This window comes from Mobula birostris, chromosome 18, assembly GCF_030028105.1.
Source record: "Mobula birostris isolate sMobBir1 chromosome 18, sMobBir1.hap1, whole genome shotgun sequence".
Taxonomy (NCBI): Eukaryota; Metazoa; Chordata; class Chondrichthyes; order Myliobatiformes; family Myliobatidae; genus Mobula; species Mobula birostris.
The window spans coordinates 15,021,088-15,039,860 of NC_092387.1; the positions used below are offsets into that span (position 1 = coordinate 15,021,088).

Sequence of the window (18,773 nt, forward strand, 5' to 3'; positions counted from 1 at the left end):
CTGCCTCGGTCTTCTGCAATCCTCCCGGAGACTGCATAGTGCTGGAACACCCAAACACTCTCCAAACTTATGCATTCGCCTTGATGTTTCAACCTCACTCGTCACTTTAATCGGCGAACAATGGAAGCTGCCTCTGCCTCCCGGAATCATCTCAAAGACTGCAGATCTCCAAACAACAAATCACAGGCTCCAACAGTTCCAGAATCACATTCAAGACAAAAAAAAACATAAAAGACATAAAATAAGTGAAATACAGTATATGGTTTCTTGATCTACCCAGATGATGTCGACTGAAGGAGCATTGTACCATCTTGGTACATTGAGCCATCTTGACCAGAATAGTGTGGGATTTATTGCAGGGGTACATACACGTACTTGTGCATGTGACAATAAACTCAACTTTGACTTTGTTGAAGATCAAAGTTCAAAATAAATTTAGTATCAAAGTATATATAAGTCACCATATACAATCCTGATATTTGTTTTCTTGCAGGTATTCCCAATATTACAATAGAATCAATGAAAGATCACACCCAACAGGACTGACAAACAACCAAAGTGGAAAAAACAACAAACTGTGCAAATACAAAATAAAAAAAGAAATAATAGAAATAAACAAATAAGAAATACATATCAAAATATGAGATGAAGAGTTGATATGAGATGAAAGTGAGTCCATAGGTTGTGGGAACATTTCAAAGATAGAGCAAGAGAAATTGATTAAAATTATCTCCTCTGGTTCAAAAGCCTGATGGTTGAGGGGTAATAACTATTCCTGAACTTGGTGGTGTGGGTCCTGAGGCTCCTGTACCACCTTCCTGATGGCAGCAGCGAGAGGAGAGCATGACCTGTATGGTGGTGGTCCTTGTTGATGGACGTTACTTTCCTGCCACAGCACTCCGTGTAGATGTGTTCAAATGTGGGGAGGGCTTTACTCGTGATGGACTGGGCCATATCCACTACTTTTTGTAGGTTTTTCTGTGCAAGGGCATTGGTGTTTGCATATCAGGCTGTGATGCAACCAGTCAATATACTCTCCACCACATTTCTATAGAAGCTTGTCAAAGTTTTAGATGACATGTTGATTCTTCACAAACTTCTCAGGAAACAGAGGCACTGCTGTCCTTTCTTCATAATGGCACTTATGTTCTGGACCCAGGAGAGGTCCTCTGAAATTATATCTCCAAAGATTTTCAAGTTGCTGACCCTCTCCACTCTTGATTCCCCAGTGAAAATTGTCTCATGGACCTCTGTTTCCACCTCCGGAAGTCAATAATCATCTCCTTAGTCTTGTTGACATTGAGTGAGAGGTTGTTGTTGTGGCACCACTCAGAACAGATTTTCAATCTACCCCCTCTGTGCTGAGTTGTCACCACCTTCGATTTGGCTAATGACAGTGGTGTTGTCAGCACACTTAAATATGGCAGTGGAGTTGTGTTTAGCCTCACAGTGGTAAGTATAGAGTGAGTAGAGCAGGGGGCTAAGCACACAGCCCTCTGGTGGACCTGTGCTGATGGAGATTGTGGAGGAGATGTTGTTGCCGAACTGAAGTGAATTGGGTCTGCAAGTGAGGAGATCCAGGATCCAATTGCACTAGGAGGTATTGAAGCAAAGGTCTCGAAGCTTATTGATTAATTTTGAGGGGATGATTGCATTGAATGTTGAGCTGCATTCAATGAAGGGCATCCTGAAGTTTGCATCTTCGCCATGCAGATGTTCAGGGTTGAGTGAAGAGCCAATGAAATGGCATCTGCTGTTTGCTGTTGACCCATTGCAGATGCAGAGAATGGCGAGATATGGACCACATGGAGGCAGAAGGGATTAGATTGTCATTAGCTTAATGAGTTCAGCACAACATCATGAGTTTAATGGCATGCCCTGTGCTGTACTGCCCTGTGTTCAATGTGGCTTATTCCATTTCAGAAGCATTAGAACTGAAGCTGTTTGTTTCCCAGACACTGCTGCTTGGGAGACAGGTATCAGCAAAATCACTAGCCAAGGGAATGGCAAGGGTGAGTGTGGGTGGGGTTTGGTTAGGGCAGATTAGGATGCACCAGTCACCAGGGAGACCTCCTTGATCACATAGTGGGCTGATGCACCAGTGGATGTGGTTGGACACAAGCTTCTCGTACTCTCAGTTGCTTCACGCCACAGAAACCGGCATGAGCACCGGCCTGATGGGCCACAAGGCTCGGGACAGACTTTAACTATTCCACATCTAATCTTCGTGATAATAGCAAAATGTAATAATTTCGGGAAGACATGCATGTATTTGTAGATTAATTGTATGGATTTCTCAATGTGCTGGTTATAATTATACTACCATCAAGTGGCTATTGACAACCCATTAGCTAGTTGACAGCAGAATTTAATGACAAAATAGCCCATTTTAAAATGGGAACTGAATTATATTCTGTTTTCTGATCTAATTATCCCCTGCTATCTGAGCTTTCCAGTACCAGTACCTTTTCAGTACCTTTATGAAATTTATGCACCCTTTGTTTCAATATCCATTATTAATCAATTAATGAAGTGCAAATGGGGTACGTCTACACTACGCCGGATAATTTTGAAAACGAAGCTTTTTCTCTTCGTTTTGACCTTCTGTCCACAGTGAAACGGCGTTTTCAGCCCCCGAAAACGGAGATTTTCAGAAACGGTCTCCAGAGTGAATAAATCTGAAAACGCCTGATATCCATTGTAGTGTGTACGGGGTAACCGGAGAGGTTTAAAAACGCTGTCATGACAACACCACAACAACAATGCTTTTTCTGCTTCTGCTTGGTACTGCACAAGCACTGCCAGACGGCTGTTATAACGCACAGTCGGTGTGAACGGCGTGAGAGTTAAATTGTAATGTGAGCTTTTTCGACTATTTAAGAACGCTGACATGACGTGCTGGAACAGATAGCCCCAGCACGGCATTTCGTTGTTTTCTTGAACGCAACCACCTAACAATTTCAGAACAGATGGCAACGAGACTGAAGCCAGAAGGGTTAGAAATGTACTCACCAAATACTTTGACCCATAGTTTACTGAATAAATAAGTATACTCACGTTGCCCTGTTTTCTGTCCTTGCTTGTATGAAGGTGGTTTACCTATTTATGCAAGTACTTCTCTGACAATAGATGTGTAACAGCCTAATGTAACATTGTATGGAAATACAAGATAACGCTGATGCAGACGTTTTATACATTTAACAAGGTGCTTTATTAATGCAACAGAGTTAGTCAGTTTTTCAATGTTCATCGTCAGCCGGGTCATACTGTCCGTGAACTCCCTGTCGGTTGCCTCCATAAGCTCCAGTATTTGTTTTTTTTTAAGTTTTAAGTCCTCCTGCGTGAGAGCCAAGAGCAATTCCTTTAAAGTTTTTCTACTCTGTAACTGGACAACCGCGCACTAAGTATACCGTTTCCTCTTCGCTTGTTTTCTGTGTGTCCTGTGCATGCCCAGTAGGCGGATATTTGGGCGAATCTCCTCCTAATGTGGACGGAGATATTTTGAAAAACGCTTAGTGTGGACGCCTGTCGTTCTTACTCGAAACCGGCGTTTTCAAAATTATCCGGCGTAGTGTGGACGTTTTAATGTGTAGAATACGGTAACTTTGTTGAAAGAAAGATCAGCAGTGTCATGCTCGAGAAGTACATTTACTTTCCATTTTCACCTCATTAAACAGTCACATGAACTAAAAGGTGAGACCAAACCCGAGTAGCTATTACAAAACAAGAACTCCAGGTTTGAAATTTCTCTGGTATTATTCATTCACTTAGTTCACATGTGAACACAGAATTACAGATTTACACTGATACACTGGCAGGGCAACATGTAAAGGAATTTAACAAACCGAATGCTTGCATGAGGTAGCATTAAACTTTTTAAATTCACTAAATAATAGATTAATAAATATTAATGCTGTAGCCTTTAGTTAAAGAGCTTAATTTTTTCAAACTCATCCCAACTTTTGAAGGTGAAAAACTGAAGCTGATCTAGCATTTCACCATTAGCAGAACAAAACATTCATAATGCTTTGATATCCTGCTTTTGTATACATTAAGCACCACTTTTGAAATTAAGCATATGAAATATCTGAATGTATGCAAATCTACACAGGTATAGCGATCCTGTTGAGCTCCATTGCTGAAGTTTAGTACTTCAATACAATGAAAGTGTATATAAAATAGTCAAAGTTTTGCACATTGTAGGAAAAACACAATGGATTTTTGTGCAGTTCATTCCAATGAAATACTGGTATACATTGTCTACCAGTGTCTAGTTGCCATTAATTCTTGCAGTAGACTGATCTTCTTCAATGTTTCATAACCAATGATGAGGATGAGAGCTGTTGGAGCTGCAGATAGGATGCGAGCAGACAGCCCCTTGGTAAAACTCCATGAACCTTCTTCTCTCAGAACCTGACTGAAAGTTTCAATTATCGAGGATTTGCCCTCCAACTGAAAGAGAAAACATTAAATGAGTCTCAGTAAATTATAAAGATTGAGAAATTCCAGTACATTTCCAATTGATTGGGTGCCTCATCAATACCTTCTTTCCCACTCAACATCAAATATATACTATTCTATTCTTCAAATTTGGATAAGACCATCTTTGCAATGACATAGAGAAAACTAAGTTTTGTCTTCTTCCTCAAAGACAGAGGAAAAATGTTGTTAAGCCAACATATAAAAACAGGAATCAAAAGGTTGAGAATTGTGGGAATAATGTTCTGACTTGTGTTTATTTCAATGCAATGAGTATTCTAGGTAAGGCAGATGAGCTTAGATAATCAATCAGCATGTGGAATTATGACATTGTAGCCATTTATGAGACTTGGTTGCAGGACGACCAAAACAAGCAGCTCAACTTGAGCCATGGGCAAGGTGCTGGAGGATTGGAGGTTAGCTAATGTGGTTCCATTGTTTAAGAGAGGCTCTAAGGCTAATCCAGGAAATTATAGGCTGGTGAGGCTGATGTCAGTAGTGTGTAAGTTATTGGAAAGTATTCTAAGGGACTGGATATATACAGTATGTATTTCGATAGGGACCAATTAGAGGTAGTCAACATGGCTTTGCGTGTGGTAGGGCATGTCTAACCAATCTCATAGAGTTTTTTAGATGATGAGAACACTCAGTCTTCTTTTTATTGTCATTTAGAAATGCATACATACATTAAGAAATGATACAATGTTTCTCCGGAGTGATATCACAGAAAACAGGACAAACCAAAGACTAACACTGACAAAACCACATAATTATAACGTACATTTACAGCAGTGCAAAGCAATACCATAATTTGATGAAGAACAAACCATGGGCACAGTAAAAATAGTCTCAAAGTCCCAAGTCGATCAACTCCCGAGTCCCCGATAGCAGGCGGAAAAAGGGAGAAACTCCATGCCATAAACCTCCAGGCACCCTCAACTTGCCGATGCCTTGGAAGCAGCCGACCACAGCCGACACTGAGTCCATCCATCCGAAAACTTTGAGCTTCCGACCAGCATCTCTGATTCAGCTTCCCGAGCGCCATCCTCTGCCGAGCGCCTTTGACTTTGCCCCAGCTGCTGAAACACGCAAAGCCGAGGATTTCAGGGCCTTCAGCTCTGGAGATTCCGGTTACCACACAGTAGCAGCGGCAGCGAAGCGGGCATTTCAGAAGTTTTTCCAGATGTTCCTCCGTGCTCTCACATCTGTCTCCATCAAATCAGAATTGTGCACGGTCCCCTACTTGACAGATAACAGATATTCATCACCGGAGAGGCCACGCACGCTACCATCGCGCCGCCATCTTCTCCTCCCTCGTTCAGCAGATTTAATTTTAGGCAGACAAGTATGAGTTATTTGAGGTTACCAGAAAAGTTGATGAAGTATTGTTGTCTTCATGGATGCTAGCAAGGTCTCTGACAAGGTCCTGCATGGGAGGCTGGTCAAAAAGTTTAATTTGCTTTGTCATTCAGGATGAGGTCGTAAATTGGATTCAACATTGTCTTCACGGGAGAAGTCAGAAAGTGGTAGTAGATGGATGTCTCTCTGATTGGAGGCTTGTAGTGGGCCACAGGGATCAGTGCTGGGTCATTGTTACTAATCTCTATATCGATGATCTAGATGATAATGTGATAAACTGGAACAGCAAATTTATGGATAACACCAAGATTAGGGGCATAGTAGACAGCAAGGAAGGCAATCAAAGCTTGCAGTGGAGTTTGAACTAGCTAGCAAAATAGGCTGAAAAAAAGCAGATTTAATTTTAGGCAGACAAGTATGAGGTATTGCACTTTGAGAGGACAAACCAGGGTATGACTTACACAATGAATGGTAGAGCACTGAGAGGTATGGTGGAATAGAGGGGTCTAGGAATATAGATCCATAATGGTTAGGACTTTATTCCCTGGAGTGTAGGAGAATGAAGGGAGATTTGATGAAGATGTACAAAATTATGAGGGTTGTAGATAAGGTAAATGTCATAGGTTAAGGGTGAAAGCTGAAATGTTTAAAGGTGAGTCTGTAAAATGTGGTTTCCAGTGTATTTGGAGGCACATGATAACAGTCCATGTACAGCATGGTTACCTCGAGGGAAAATCTTGCCTGACATATCTGTTGGAATTCTTTGAAGAAATAGCAAGCAGGATAGACAAAGGAGAATCGGTTGATGCTGTGTATTTGGATTTTCAGAAGGCCTTTGACAAGGTGCCACACATGAGGTTGGTTAACAAGCCCATGGTATGAAAGAGAAGATTTTAGCATGGATAAAACAGTGGCTGACTAGCAAGCGGCAAAGAGTGGGAATCAAGGGAGCCTTTTCTGTTTGGCTGCCAGTGACTAGTAGTGTTTCACAGGGGGTCTGTGTTAGGACTGATTCTTTTTACGTTAAATGTTAATGATTTGCATGGTGGCATTAATGGCTTTGTTGCAAGGTGTGCAGTCAATACAAAGATAGGTAGAGGGGCAGGTAGTTTTGAAGAAGTAGAGAAGCTACAGAAGAACCTAGACAGGTGAGGAGAATAGGCAAAGAAATGGCAGATGGAATACAACGTCAGGAAGTGTATGGCCATGCACTTTGGTAGAAAAAATGAAAGGATTTACTATTTTCTAAGCAGAGAGAAAATACAAAAAAAAACTGAGATGCAATGGGACTTGGGAGTCCTTGTGCAGGATTCCATAAAGGTTAACTTGCAGGTTGAGCCTGCAGTGCTGAAATACAATGTTAGCATTCATTTCAAGAGGACTAGAATATAAAAGTAAGGATATAATATTGAGGCTTAAAAGGCACTGGTGAGGCCTTGCTTGGGGAGGAGTTTTGAGCCCTTATCTTAGGAAGGATGTGTTAAAATTGGAGAAGGTTCACGAAAAAGATTCCAGGTTTGAACGGCTTGTCATATGAAGAGCATTTAATGGCTCAGGGCCTGTATTCACTGGAACTCAGAAGAATGAGGTGTGACCTCTTAGAAACCAATCGATGGTGAAAGGTCTTGATAGTCGATGTAGAGAAAATGTTTCCTATGGTGTGAGAGTCTAAGACCAGAGGACACAGCCTCAGAATAGAGGGGCATCCTTTTAGAATGGAGATGTGGAGGAATTTCATTAGCCAGAGAGTGGTGAATCTGTGGAATTTGTTGCCACAAGCAGCTGTAGAGGCCAAGTCTGTATGTATATTTAAGGCAGAGGTTGATAGATTTTGTTTGGTCAGGTCATGAAGGGATACAGGGAGAAGGTAGCACATTGGGTCTTATGATCTTATGGAATATGAGGGGAATTTCTTCATTCAGAATGTGGAACAGCTGCCAGTGGAAGGGGTGGATGAGGGATTGATTTCAACTTTTAGGAGAAGTTTGAATAAGTACATGGATGGGAGGGGTGTGGAGGTCTATGTTCCAGCTGCAGGTCATTAGGACTAGGCAGAATAATAGTTTGACATGGACTAGATGGGCCCGAAAACTTTTTCCTGTGCTATAGTGCTCTATGACTCTATAACAGATACTAAGTAATTGCTGTTGGAATATTGTGCCTTAAAGATTTTTTTTAGCACTCTCCATGTTTTCATGTTTTCCTTGTTTAGATTTAATATCCCAATTTTACATTACTTCATTTACAAACTTGATATCAAATTTTATCATATGTTCATTCCTTCCCACAGACACTGTAACAAGGTTATCAAAATGACATCCAAAATAGCTTTGTCCCTGGTTGGTTTCTCAAATGTTGATCTAATAAAGGATCTATTTTATAATTTACAAATTCGTCTTCCATTATATCTAGGAAAATTTGAATCGTCTAGTCTATATTTAAGTTAAATTCTCCTAATGTTACTGCCTTTTCTCTGTCAGAAACACTCCTCTAATTTCTTGGTTTATGTGATGCTCTATTATTACAACAATGTTTTTGATCTATGAATAGCTCCCTTCACTGTTTCCTGCCATTTTCTATCTCTTAGCTTAATCTAAATTAATTCTAGTTTTGCATCAAGCCTATATCAGATACAAAAGCCTGAAAGCACGTACCACCAAACACAAGAACAGCTTCTATTCCCCTGTTATCAGACTCTTGAATGCACTATAGGTGAATTTTTGATCTCTCAGTATACCTCCTCATGGCACTTGCACTTTATTGTTTACCTGTACTGCAGTTTCTTTGTAGCAGCAACACTATATTTCACATTCTGTATTCTGCTTTCTATCTACTATGTTGATGTAGTTACTGTATGTATGGCATCATCTTCCTAGATGGCGTGCAGACTGAAGGTTTTCACTGTATCACTACAAGTGATAAAAAACAAAAACGGTACTAATACCAGATCTTCTTTCTTATTAAGAGTATCTCGCCAACTCCTTTTCCTATTCATCTATTCTTTCCAGATGTGGACCACCCTGGAATAGTTAGTGCATTGCACAAAAAATTGGAGGGGCTCAGCAGGTCAGGTCTATGGAGGGAAGTGGACAGTTGATGCTTTGGGTCGAGACCCTTCATCTCAGATTCAGAATGTCACTTCAGAAGTTCCTGAGAGCAGTGCCCTATGAATTCTTATCACAGAAAACTTCAGCCTCTCTATCAACGGCCCTCTTTTGAACAGTCTGACCCCAGCATGTTATCTGACTGCTCACAATTTGCAAAACAAAACTAAGCAGCACCTGCCAGATTCATTGTATCAAATTTCAGATATAGGCTGATAAGTGGGAAGGAGCATTCATGTCGCACAGGTACCAGAAAGTAGATGCCTCCAATAGAAAGCGAATTGAGTTACTTACCCTCGATGCACAGTACAACAGCATTACCGTCAGCAAGTCCAACATCATCAACTTCTCGGGGGTCACCACTGACTGAAACCGCAAGTGGTTCAACTACAGATATACATGGTTGCAAGAGCAAGAGGCTGGAAGTCCCAAGGGAGCCAAAGACCTTTCCCCCATCTACAAGACACAGTTCAATAGTGTGATGGAATACTCTTTATATGTTTGAATGTGTGTAGCTCCAGCTATACTCAAAAAGCTTAACACCATCTAGACAAAACAACCCACTCGAATGGCAAGCCATCCTAAATACTTAATCCCTACATCACTAAGTCATAGCGTGCATCAGCCATAAAAATGCTGCAGTTATTACCCTAGGCAGCTTCAACAGCACCTTTAAAACCTGTGACCACCACCACCATGGCAAAGGGCAGTAAACACATGGCACCACCATCAATAGGTCCCTTCTAAGCTCCCACACTCATTCCTACTTGGAAATAGATCACCTTTTATCATCACAGGTCTAAATTCTGGAATGAATAATAGTACCTTATTGATAATAATAATAGAATAATAGTACCCACATCCTGCAAAACGAATACAAATAACCTTTTCCCAAATTTGTCTCACAAGAACATACTCAAGATATCTGTTTGATAGCAGAGTACCATAGCAATAAACAAGGTGCATTGAAAATGTTAACTGAACATGCTGCCGCTACAGTAGGGAGACTATTTGAAGGAATTTTTAAAACTGATGAACAGCTAAACTGCCTGGCGTTCTCTCACTCATGTCATGCTGGACTGGTGACTCAGAAATATATAGAAGTATTATCCTCTGAACCTTAAGATAACAGAGTACCTGTTTTCACTTTGCTAGCGTTGTTTTATCTAACATTTTTTGTAGGCTTGGTTTAGTCATATTATGGGTCAAAGGATGAACGAGCAATCAGTCCCAGCAAGCTAATAACTATGAAGGGCATTTCAATTAAAGATGATTCAGAACATGAAACAAAATCATTGATGAGCTATAAAATCTACACAATACCGTATAATAACTTGCCAAACTCCACTGAACTCTTGGCCACCTAGAATGACAGAGAGACCAGACACATAGGAATGCTCTCATCTCCAAGTTCTCTTTGAAGTCTCACCTCCTTGACTTGGACTTAAATTGCAGAGTAAAAGTCCTGATACCTTAAACCGGCAGCACCAGCAGTTTCTGGACGGTAATGGGTCAAAGAGATTACTTAGTACATCTGGAATGGACATTAACTGTGATGATATCTGCAAGTTAAGCATTAACTTCTTTTAGAAAGGGAACCCTTACCTGAACCCTAGCTCTGATCACATCCATTGGGTTGGTGAGTGCAGATGCTGTGACTGCTGCCATCCGTCCTGCCATTCCTTGAAGGACCAGATGAGGGCATTCACTAGGAGCCCATTTTGAAAGTTGCTCTGTATTATAGACAGAAATATAGGGTGTAAATTCACTCAACACACACAAAATGCAGGAGGAACTCAGCAAGTCAGGTGGCATGTATAGAAATGAATAAACAGTTGACATTTTGGGTGGAGAATCTTCTTCAGGACTGGAAAGGAAGGGGGAAGAAGCCAAAATAAAATGGTGGGGGAGAGGAAGGTGGTAGGTGAAGCCGGGTGGGTGGGAAAGGTGAAGGGCTGGAGAGGAAGGAATCTGATAGGCGAGCAGAGGGAACCATGGCAGAAAGGGAAAAAGGAGGGGCACCAGGAGGTGATTGGCAGGTGAGAAAAGGTAAAAGGCCACAGAGGGGAATAGAAGAAGAGGGAAGGGGGAGGGAAAAAATTACGGGAACGAGAAATTAACGTTCATGCTATCAAGTTGGAGGCTACCCAGACGGAATTTGAGGTGTTGCTTCTCCATCCAGAGTACCCTCATCGTGGCAAAAGAGGGGGCCATGGACTGACATGTCAGAACAGGAATGGGAATAGGAATTACAATGGTTAGCCCAGGAAATTCCACTTTTGGCAAATGGAGTGGAAGTGCTCAACAAAGCAGCCCCAACCCCAACAGATTCACAGGTGAAGTATTGCCTCACTTAGAAGGACTGTTTAGGGCCCTGCATGAGGGTGAGGGAGGAGGTGAACGGGCAGGAGTAGCACTTTGGTTGCTTTCAGGGATAGGTGCCAGGAGAGAGATTAGTTGGAAAGCATGAATGGAAAAGGGAATCATGGAGGAAGCAATCCCTCTAGAAAGCAGAGAGTGGGGGGTGGGGGTAGAGGTAGAGATGTGTTTGGTGGTAAATTCATTCAACAAGATTTTTCCTCACCTGTATACTTTTACCAATCTTGCAAACACGTGAGATTTGTCGACTGATAAATTGTTTCATCATCAGCTGTTTTACAAAGTAATGGTTACCTAGTCTGACTGTACATCATTATTATGTTACTTATGTACTTCATTATCTTTTTGATGGAGCAGTTATATCTAGAGATGGGGGTAGGATTATTTCTTCACAAGGTTATGGATTTTTGTACACTATTATAATCCACAGTTAGTGTACATATTTGGATATGGGTGTATGTGGAATTCTGTAGCACAGAAGTAAGAATGATAGGCTTTTGAGCTGCACCACACTAATTCAAACTTTGGGCTCAACTCCATTTCTAATTCTTAATTTCCCTACAGTACAAAAAATCTCAGCTATGAATATACTTTATTCAACATCCTTAATAGTTGAGACAGAAAATTCCAAAGATTCATATGCTGCAAAAACAGAAAACCTTCCTCATCGCTTTGTTAAATGAACAACCGCTTACCCTATTGATCTGGTTAGTATTGTATTAAAATCAACCCTAACCCAATCTGCCATTTATAATCCAAACCTTATCCAAGCCCAAGGAGATATGATCTTTTGAATTCTCAACCAACCTGTGTCCCTGGAATGGATGGATATTTCATCAATGTAGGCTGGACAGGCTAGATTTGTGTCTGCTGGAGTTTAGAAGAATGAATTGTCTTTAGTATTTGTAGGCTGGGGATACCTTCCTTCAGCACAGTGATATTCAGCTCAGTCAGAATTGGTATACCAAACCATTCTTGCTGGTGGATATTGAAATCCCCTTACAGAGAAAATTCTGTCCCCTTGATACTCACAGTGCTTCTTCCAGGGGATATTCAACATGAAGGAACACCATTGCATCAGCTGAAGGAGAATAGTAGGTGGCAATTAGGAGGAGGTTTCTTTGGCAAAGTTTGGTCTGGTATAATGAGACTTCATAGAGCTTGGAATGAAAGTTGATATTTCCAAGGGCCACGCCCTCCTTCCTCTCTTCCACTATGATGGAGAAGTCTGGCACATTGTCAGTAAGGTATGATTCTGTTTTTGATTGTTGTTTAACTGGTCTGTGGGAGAGCTCTCCCAGTTTAAACACCAGTACCAAGACTTTAAAGTTTGATTAGTCTGGATGTGACTTTGGTGGTCCATCTGATTTCTCTATTTGTACTGGGAGATGGCGAAGTATCTGAAAGAAAATATTTTTTCAGGGCTTTGAAAAGCAAACATAAAATGGGATGAGATGGATTGTTCTTCTAAAGCCAATACAGATTGGTAGTCCAAATAGTCTTAATCCAAACTGTAACCATTCTGTGAATCTATTTGGCTGTAGTGACTATAGCACAACTGGGTGGATTGCTAGACCACTGAGTCAACCATGAGGTGGGCCTGTTGACATTTATGGGCCAGAAGAGTGATCCAACAACCCTGCAGTTTCTGTAGTTGTCACTACTAATTTAGATTGTTGCTTTTCCAAATTCCAGGTTATCCATCAATTTTAATTCACAGCTACAATAATGGGATTTGAACTTGGGTCTCTGAATTTTTAGTCCAGACCCCTGGAATATTAGTCCAGTGGCCTAGAAAGATTTACAGGTGTTTGGCAAAGTCCTACATAAAAGGCTGGTTAGCAAAATTGAAACCCTAAAAGTAAACAGGGTCAGTGGCAGCATAGAAAACAGACTATTCAATAATTGTAAGGAAAGAGTTGACATCACTTGTGAGAGGTTTTAAGAGAGTGAAGTTCCCCCCAAAAAAATCACTGTTTGGGCTATTTTTATTTTTGATATTTACTGATGTTTTCTTATGGTGTGTGGGATAAAAAAAATTTAAATGTCAGAAAATACGTGGCAAATAATGAAAAAATAGTAAAAATCCGAAAGGATAAAGATAGAATAAACTGACAAGTTTGATGAAATTTAGTACAAAGAATAAAATTATACATTTTGTCAGCAAGAACAATACTGAGAAAATGACACAGCTCTAAAGGGTATCTAAGGACAAAGGGCCATGGAGAGAAATAGACAGTTGACATTTTGGGTCTTGACCTGAAACATCGATTATTCATTTCCCTCTGTAGAAGCCATCTGACTCACTAAATTCCTCCAGCTTTTTGTTTATTGTTATAGATTTCCGATATTTGCAATTGCTTGTGTCTCCATGTCAATAAGATTAGTTGATTATATGAGATTAAGTGCTTTACAAATGAATTACAAAATATAAAAGAGAAAGGTTTTGTTGAATGTTAATACAATAGCGGTTAGGCCACAATAGGATTCTAGCTTCTATGCTTCAAAAAGGATGTGAAGATCTTCGAGAGAGTACAGATAAGATTCACATGAATGATTCCAAGGATGACGGATTTTCAGCTACAAGATTATAGGTGATAAAAATATGGGGCTGTTCTCCTTGGAGAAAACATTTAAAGGAAATTTAACAGAGGTGAATAGGTCAAGATTCATTTAGACAGAGTAAATGTCTCCATTAGAATTTGGTTAAGGATCAGAGAACATATATTTGAAGTTATAGGTATAAAATACCTGGAAGATGTGAGGGAAACCTTTCTGGCTACACAGAGTGGTAATGATGTGTAACTGCAAAATCAGGAACTTATATTTTTAATAGTATCGAAAACAGAATTAATCAAGGCTTTCAAATAGCCATGGATTTGAAGACTGAATAGGCTCCTCAGCTCCAAGAATGGTGATTGTATGCAGCAGTTAAACATCCACTTATTTCAAAGTTATTTGATTCCACTACCATTAATAAAAGGTTTATAATGTGAACTCATAATGACAAAGAGAATAACTGTAATGTTACGTGCCTGCAAAGAAGAGATAAGAAGGCCACCATACTGCACTGTTAGGAACATACATCAACAAGGCAGCCAAATATCCTCTGTAAAATCCTCTTGGGCCATCAATCCTAAAAATATGAATAATAACCTTCTTTGCTTGGCCAAAGCTTTGGCTGATACCTCCTGTCATTTGGGAGAGTTGTAATCGACTCCTGTAGCCTTTCTGGCCCATGATCATCAAGTGCTGAGAAATGACATCAAAGGGCACTATAAAGCTCTGCGCCACAAGTGATGCTGATCCTCCTGCTATAAACGACTTAACTGTATTATTGTTGTTATACTCCGATACATACATGCGTACTAGTTCGTAAGTTATAATATAACTTTGGCCTGTGATTAGGCCAGATGCATTCACAAGAAACCCCCAGTAAAGTCCTCGTATACCCTCAGATTTTAAAATTTTACTGAATGCATCAAAAGTGCCGTTGTAGTGACTCCAACCTCTTTGGACCTGAAGTCTTGTTCTAATCAGTATGACAGGATAAACTGCAAGGCGGATTGACAGAGTCATGAATATGCCAACAGAGAAGAACTTTCTCTTGTCCAGGTCCTCCCATTCTATTATCCGGATGTTTGGTTTCTCTTGCATTTTTATCACTCTTGTTTCTGATGTTCACAGAGATCTGTAAAAGGTCAGGAAAGATGCAGAGTTTCAGAACCACTGTTATAAAATGGAAAACAACTACTTAAAAAGTTGTAAGATCCGTATTTTCTTCACATTAAACTATTGCAGCTGTAGAACTTATGGCAGACTGAAGCTTCTTCCTCCAGTTCATGAATTCTCCAATTCATGCTTGTAATTTGAATGACTTCAGAAATTAAGAATAAAAAGAACGTTACACCACGCTCATGAATCTCAGTCATATTATATTTTCTAATTTCCACTCTATTTCTGGAGACTGCTGGAAAAAATATTATTGCAAATTTCTTGGACCCTATGTATGGGCATCACTTGGTAAGTGAGAACATCTCTCAGTATTTCAGGTAAACCGGAGACAAACGCAACATCTAGGTTGTATGCATCTACTACAGGTATCCCAGGCAGAAATTTCATGTGCTCATCGGTGAGAAAAGTGAGGGCTTGACATCAGAAGTTGGAAAAGGCTATTATAGCGGGTGTGATATCAAATCACCTTGAAATATTATAATTAAGCATATCATTAATCAAAGGGAAATCATGTTTGACTAACCTATTGGAGTTCTTGCCTTGCAGTTTTTAAACTAGCAGTTACCTATAAGGAGTTTGCATGTTCTCCCTGTTTCCTCCGGGTGCTCTGGTTTCCTCTCACAGTCCAAAGACATACCAGTTAATAGGTTGATTGGTGATTGTAATTGTCCCGTAATTAGGCTAGGGTTATATCAGGTGTTGCTGGTCAGTGCAGCTTGAAGGGTCTACCCTGCACCATATCTCAATATGTAAATAAATGAAAAGGAACCAGTGAATGTGGTATAGTGGGATTTCTAGGTTTTCGATAAGGGCCCACAGAGTAAGTTGGTGAAAAAGGTTATACGAATGGAATGTGGATAACATATGTGGTGAATTATTAGTTGGTTAACAAATCGAAAATAAAGAGTAGGAATACACTGGTCCTTCTCAAGTTGGTAGCGGTGACCAGCATAGACTTATGCTTGGGCGTCAGCTTCACAAGCTACATCAATGATTTGGCTAAGGGGTTGAATGTAACATTTCCAAGTTAGCTGATGACAAAAATTAAATGTGACTGTGATTAGTGATGAGGATACAAAGAGGTTACCAGGGGTTATACACAAGCTTAGTGAGTGGGCAACAACAGGCAGGTGAATAACAATGTGGAAGGACGTTAAGTTTAGTTGCCTTGGTTAAATTAGGAATGATGAGAGCAGGAAATTCTGGTGTTTAGTGATACCTGCATATCGTTATTCACAAGTTACAAAAAGCTAACTTAGAGTTAGAAATGTAAATACTATATTGGCCTTTATTGCAAAAGGATTTGCATACCAGGATAACTTGCTACAATTTTATGGGATCTTAGTTAGACCACAGCAGGACTTTTTTAGGTGCCTCCTGTTCCTAATAAAGTGGTCATCGAGTGTATGTTCTTGGTCTTCTGCTGCTACAGCCCATCCACTTCAAGGTTCAACATGTTGTTCATTCTGAGATGCTCTTCTGCACACCACTGTTGTAATATGTACTTATAATGTGTACAGAAAACAAAGAGTAGCGATTAACGGGTCCCTTTCGGAATGGCAGGCGGTGACCAGTAGAGTACCGCAGCGTTCAGTGCTGGGACCGCAGCTGTTTACAATATAGATTTATGATTTTGATGAGGGAATTAAGAGTAACATTAGCAAATTTGCCGATGATACAAAGCTGGGTGGCAGTGTGAAATGTGAGGAGGATGTTATGAGAATGCAGGGTGACTTGGACAGGCTGGGTGAGTGGGCAGATGCATGGCAGATGCAGTTTAATGAGGATAAATGTGAGGTTATCCACTTTGGTGGTAAGGACGGGAAGGCAGATTATTATCTAAATGGAGTCAAGTTAGGAAAAGGGGAAGCACAACGAGATCTAGGTGTTCTTGTACATCAGTTACTGAAAGCAAGCATGCAAGTACAGCAGGCAGTGAAGAAAGCTAATGGCATGCTGGCCTTCATAACAAGGGGAATTGAGTATGAGAGTAAAGAGGTCCTTCTGCAGCTGTACAGGGCCCTGGTGAGACCACACCTGGAGTACTGTGTGCAGTTTTGGTCTCCAAATTTGACGAAGGACATTCTTGCTATTGAGGGAGTGCAGCGTGGGTTCACAAGGTTAATTCCCGGGATGGCGGGACTGTCATATGTCAAAAGATTGGAGCGACTGGGCTTGTATACTCTGGAATTTAGAAGGCTGAGAGGGGATCTTATTGAAACATATAAGATTAAGGGATTGGACACGCTGGAGGCAGGAAGCATGTTCCTGCTGATGGGTGAGTCCAGAACCAGAGGCCACAGTTTAAGAATGAGGGGTAGGCCATTTAGAACGGAGTTGAGGAAAAACTTTTTCACCCAGAGAGTGGTGGATATATGGAATGCTCTGTCCCAGAAGGCTGTGGAGGCCAAGTCTCTGGATGCTTTCAAGAAAGAGATGGATAGAGCTCTTAAAGATAGCGGAATCAAAGGTTATGGGGATTAGGCAGGAACTGGGTACTGATTGTGGATGATCAGCCATGATCACAGTGAATGGTGGTGCTGGCTTGAAGGGCCGAATGGCCTACCCCTGCACCTATTGTTTATTGTCTATTTGAGCTACTATAGTATCCCTGTCAGCTTGAACAACTCTGGCCATCCTCCTCTGACTTCTCTCATTAACAATGCATTTTTGCCCACAGACCTGCTGCTCACTGGATTTATTTTGTTTGCCACAGCATTCTCTGTAAACTCGAGAGAATGTCGCATGTGAAAATCCCAGGAGACCAGCAGTTTCTGAGATACTCCAACTACCCCATATGGCACCAGCAACATTCCACAGTCAAAGTCACTTAGATCACATTTCTTTTTATTCCAGCATCCGCTTATTTTTGATATTCATGGATTCAATACCATTTACAATAATATCATTTAGTAACAATTACTAGTACTAAAAAAACACTCCGGAAACATTTGGTCCTTCTCTCAACATCAATATAAATTTAGTAACGACTACAGACATGAGGTTACAAAGTGACTACAGCCAGGAACTAATAACCCAGATAAAGAGGCAAAAAGAATATGAAATAATTCCGAGAGTAAATGATGACATTTGGACAAACCGTAAAATCAAAGCTCAGAATCGTTCCACATTCTCACTACCCTCTGTGAAAAAATTCTCCCTCATGTTCCTCTTAAATATTTCACCTTTCTTGATTGGCCTATGATCTCACCCAACCTCAGTGGGAAAAAGCTTGCTTGCATTTACTCTATTTATACCCTTTATCATCTTGTATACCTCTATCAAGTCTCCTCTTATTCTCCTATATTTCAGGGAATAAAGTTCTAATCTAATCAATCTATCCCTATAACTCAGGTACCTTGTTTGTATGTCTTTCAGTTTGAATGCACATTCACAGCATGGATAATCACAAACACGAGGAAATCTGCAGATGCTGGAATTTCAATCAACGCACATAAAAATTGCCGGTGAATGCAGCAGGCCAGGCAGCATCTCTAGGAAGAGGTACAGTCAACATTTTGGGCCGAGACCCTTCAACAGGACTAACTGAAAGAAAAGAGCTCTTTTTTCATCCAAGTCATATATATCACAGGCTGCAGAGATGCCAGTAAGGATCCCTGCGGTATACCACTTATCAAGCACCCCCAACCAGAATAAGTTCCATTAACCACTATCCTCTGTCTTCTCTGGGCAAGCCAATTCTGGATTTCATTATCT

At 40.6% G+C, this 18,773-nt stretch overlaps 1 protein-coding gene across 2 annotated transcripts; it reads right to left on the reverse strand.

Annotated features, from left to right (window-relative positions):
• Positions 1 to 4,260: 4,260 nt before the first annotated feature.
• LOC140211794 (solute carrier family 25 member 44-like) lies at positions 4,261 to 14,978 on the reverse strand. 2 transcript variants are annotated; one of them, XM_072281942.1, is made up of 3 exons: positions 14,357 to 14,978; positions 10,548 to 10,675; positions 4,261 to 4,452 (listed from the first exon to the last, which is right to left on the reverse strand). In XM_072281942.1, the coding sequence occupies exons 1-3, from the start codon at positions 14,976 to 14,978 to the stop codon at positions 4,261 to 4,263; spliced, it is 942 nt and encodes a 313-aa protein (XP_072138043.1). The 2 variants fall into 2 exon arrangements, with proteins under 2 accessions (XP_072138043.1, XP_072138042.1); XM_072281941.1 differs by having other exon boundaries at positions 10,548 to 10,710; positions 14,353 to 14,978.
• Positions 14,979 to 18,773: the final 3,795 nt, after the last annotated feature.

What these genes read in the sequence shown, in the direction of transcription:
- LOC140211794 (XM_072281941.1), bottom strand. Translation starts at nt 14,978, where the DNA reads ATGCAAGAGAAACCAAACATCCGGATAATAGAATGGGAGGACCTGGAC. An exon ending in TATCTCTTCTTTGCAGGCAC is followed by an intron (nt 10,711 to 14,352) that starts GTAACATTACAG and finishes GTGTGTGTTGAG; the next exon opens with TGAATTTACACCCTATATTT. An exon ending in TGATCAGAGCTAGGGTTCAG is followed by an intron (nt 4,453 to 10,547) that starts GTAAGGGTTCCC and finishes TTTCTCTTTCAG; the next exon opens with TTGGAGGGCAAATCCTCGAT.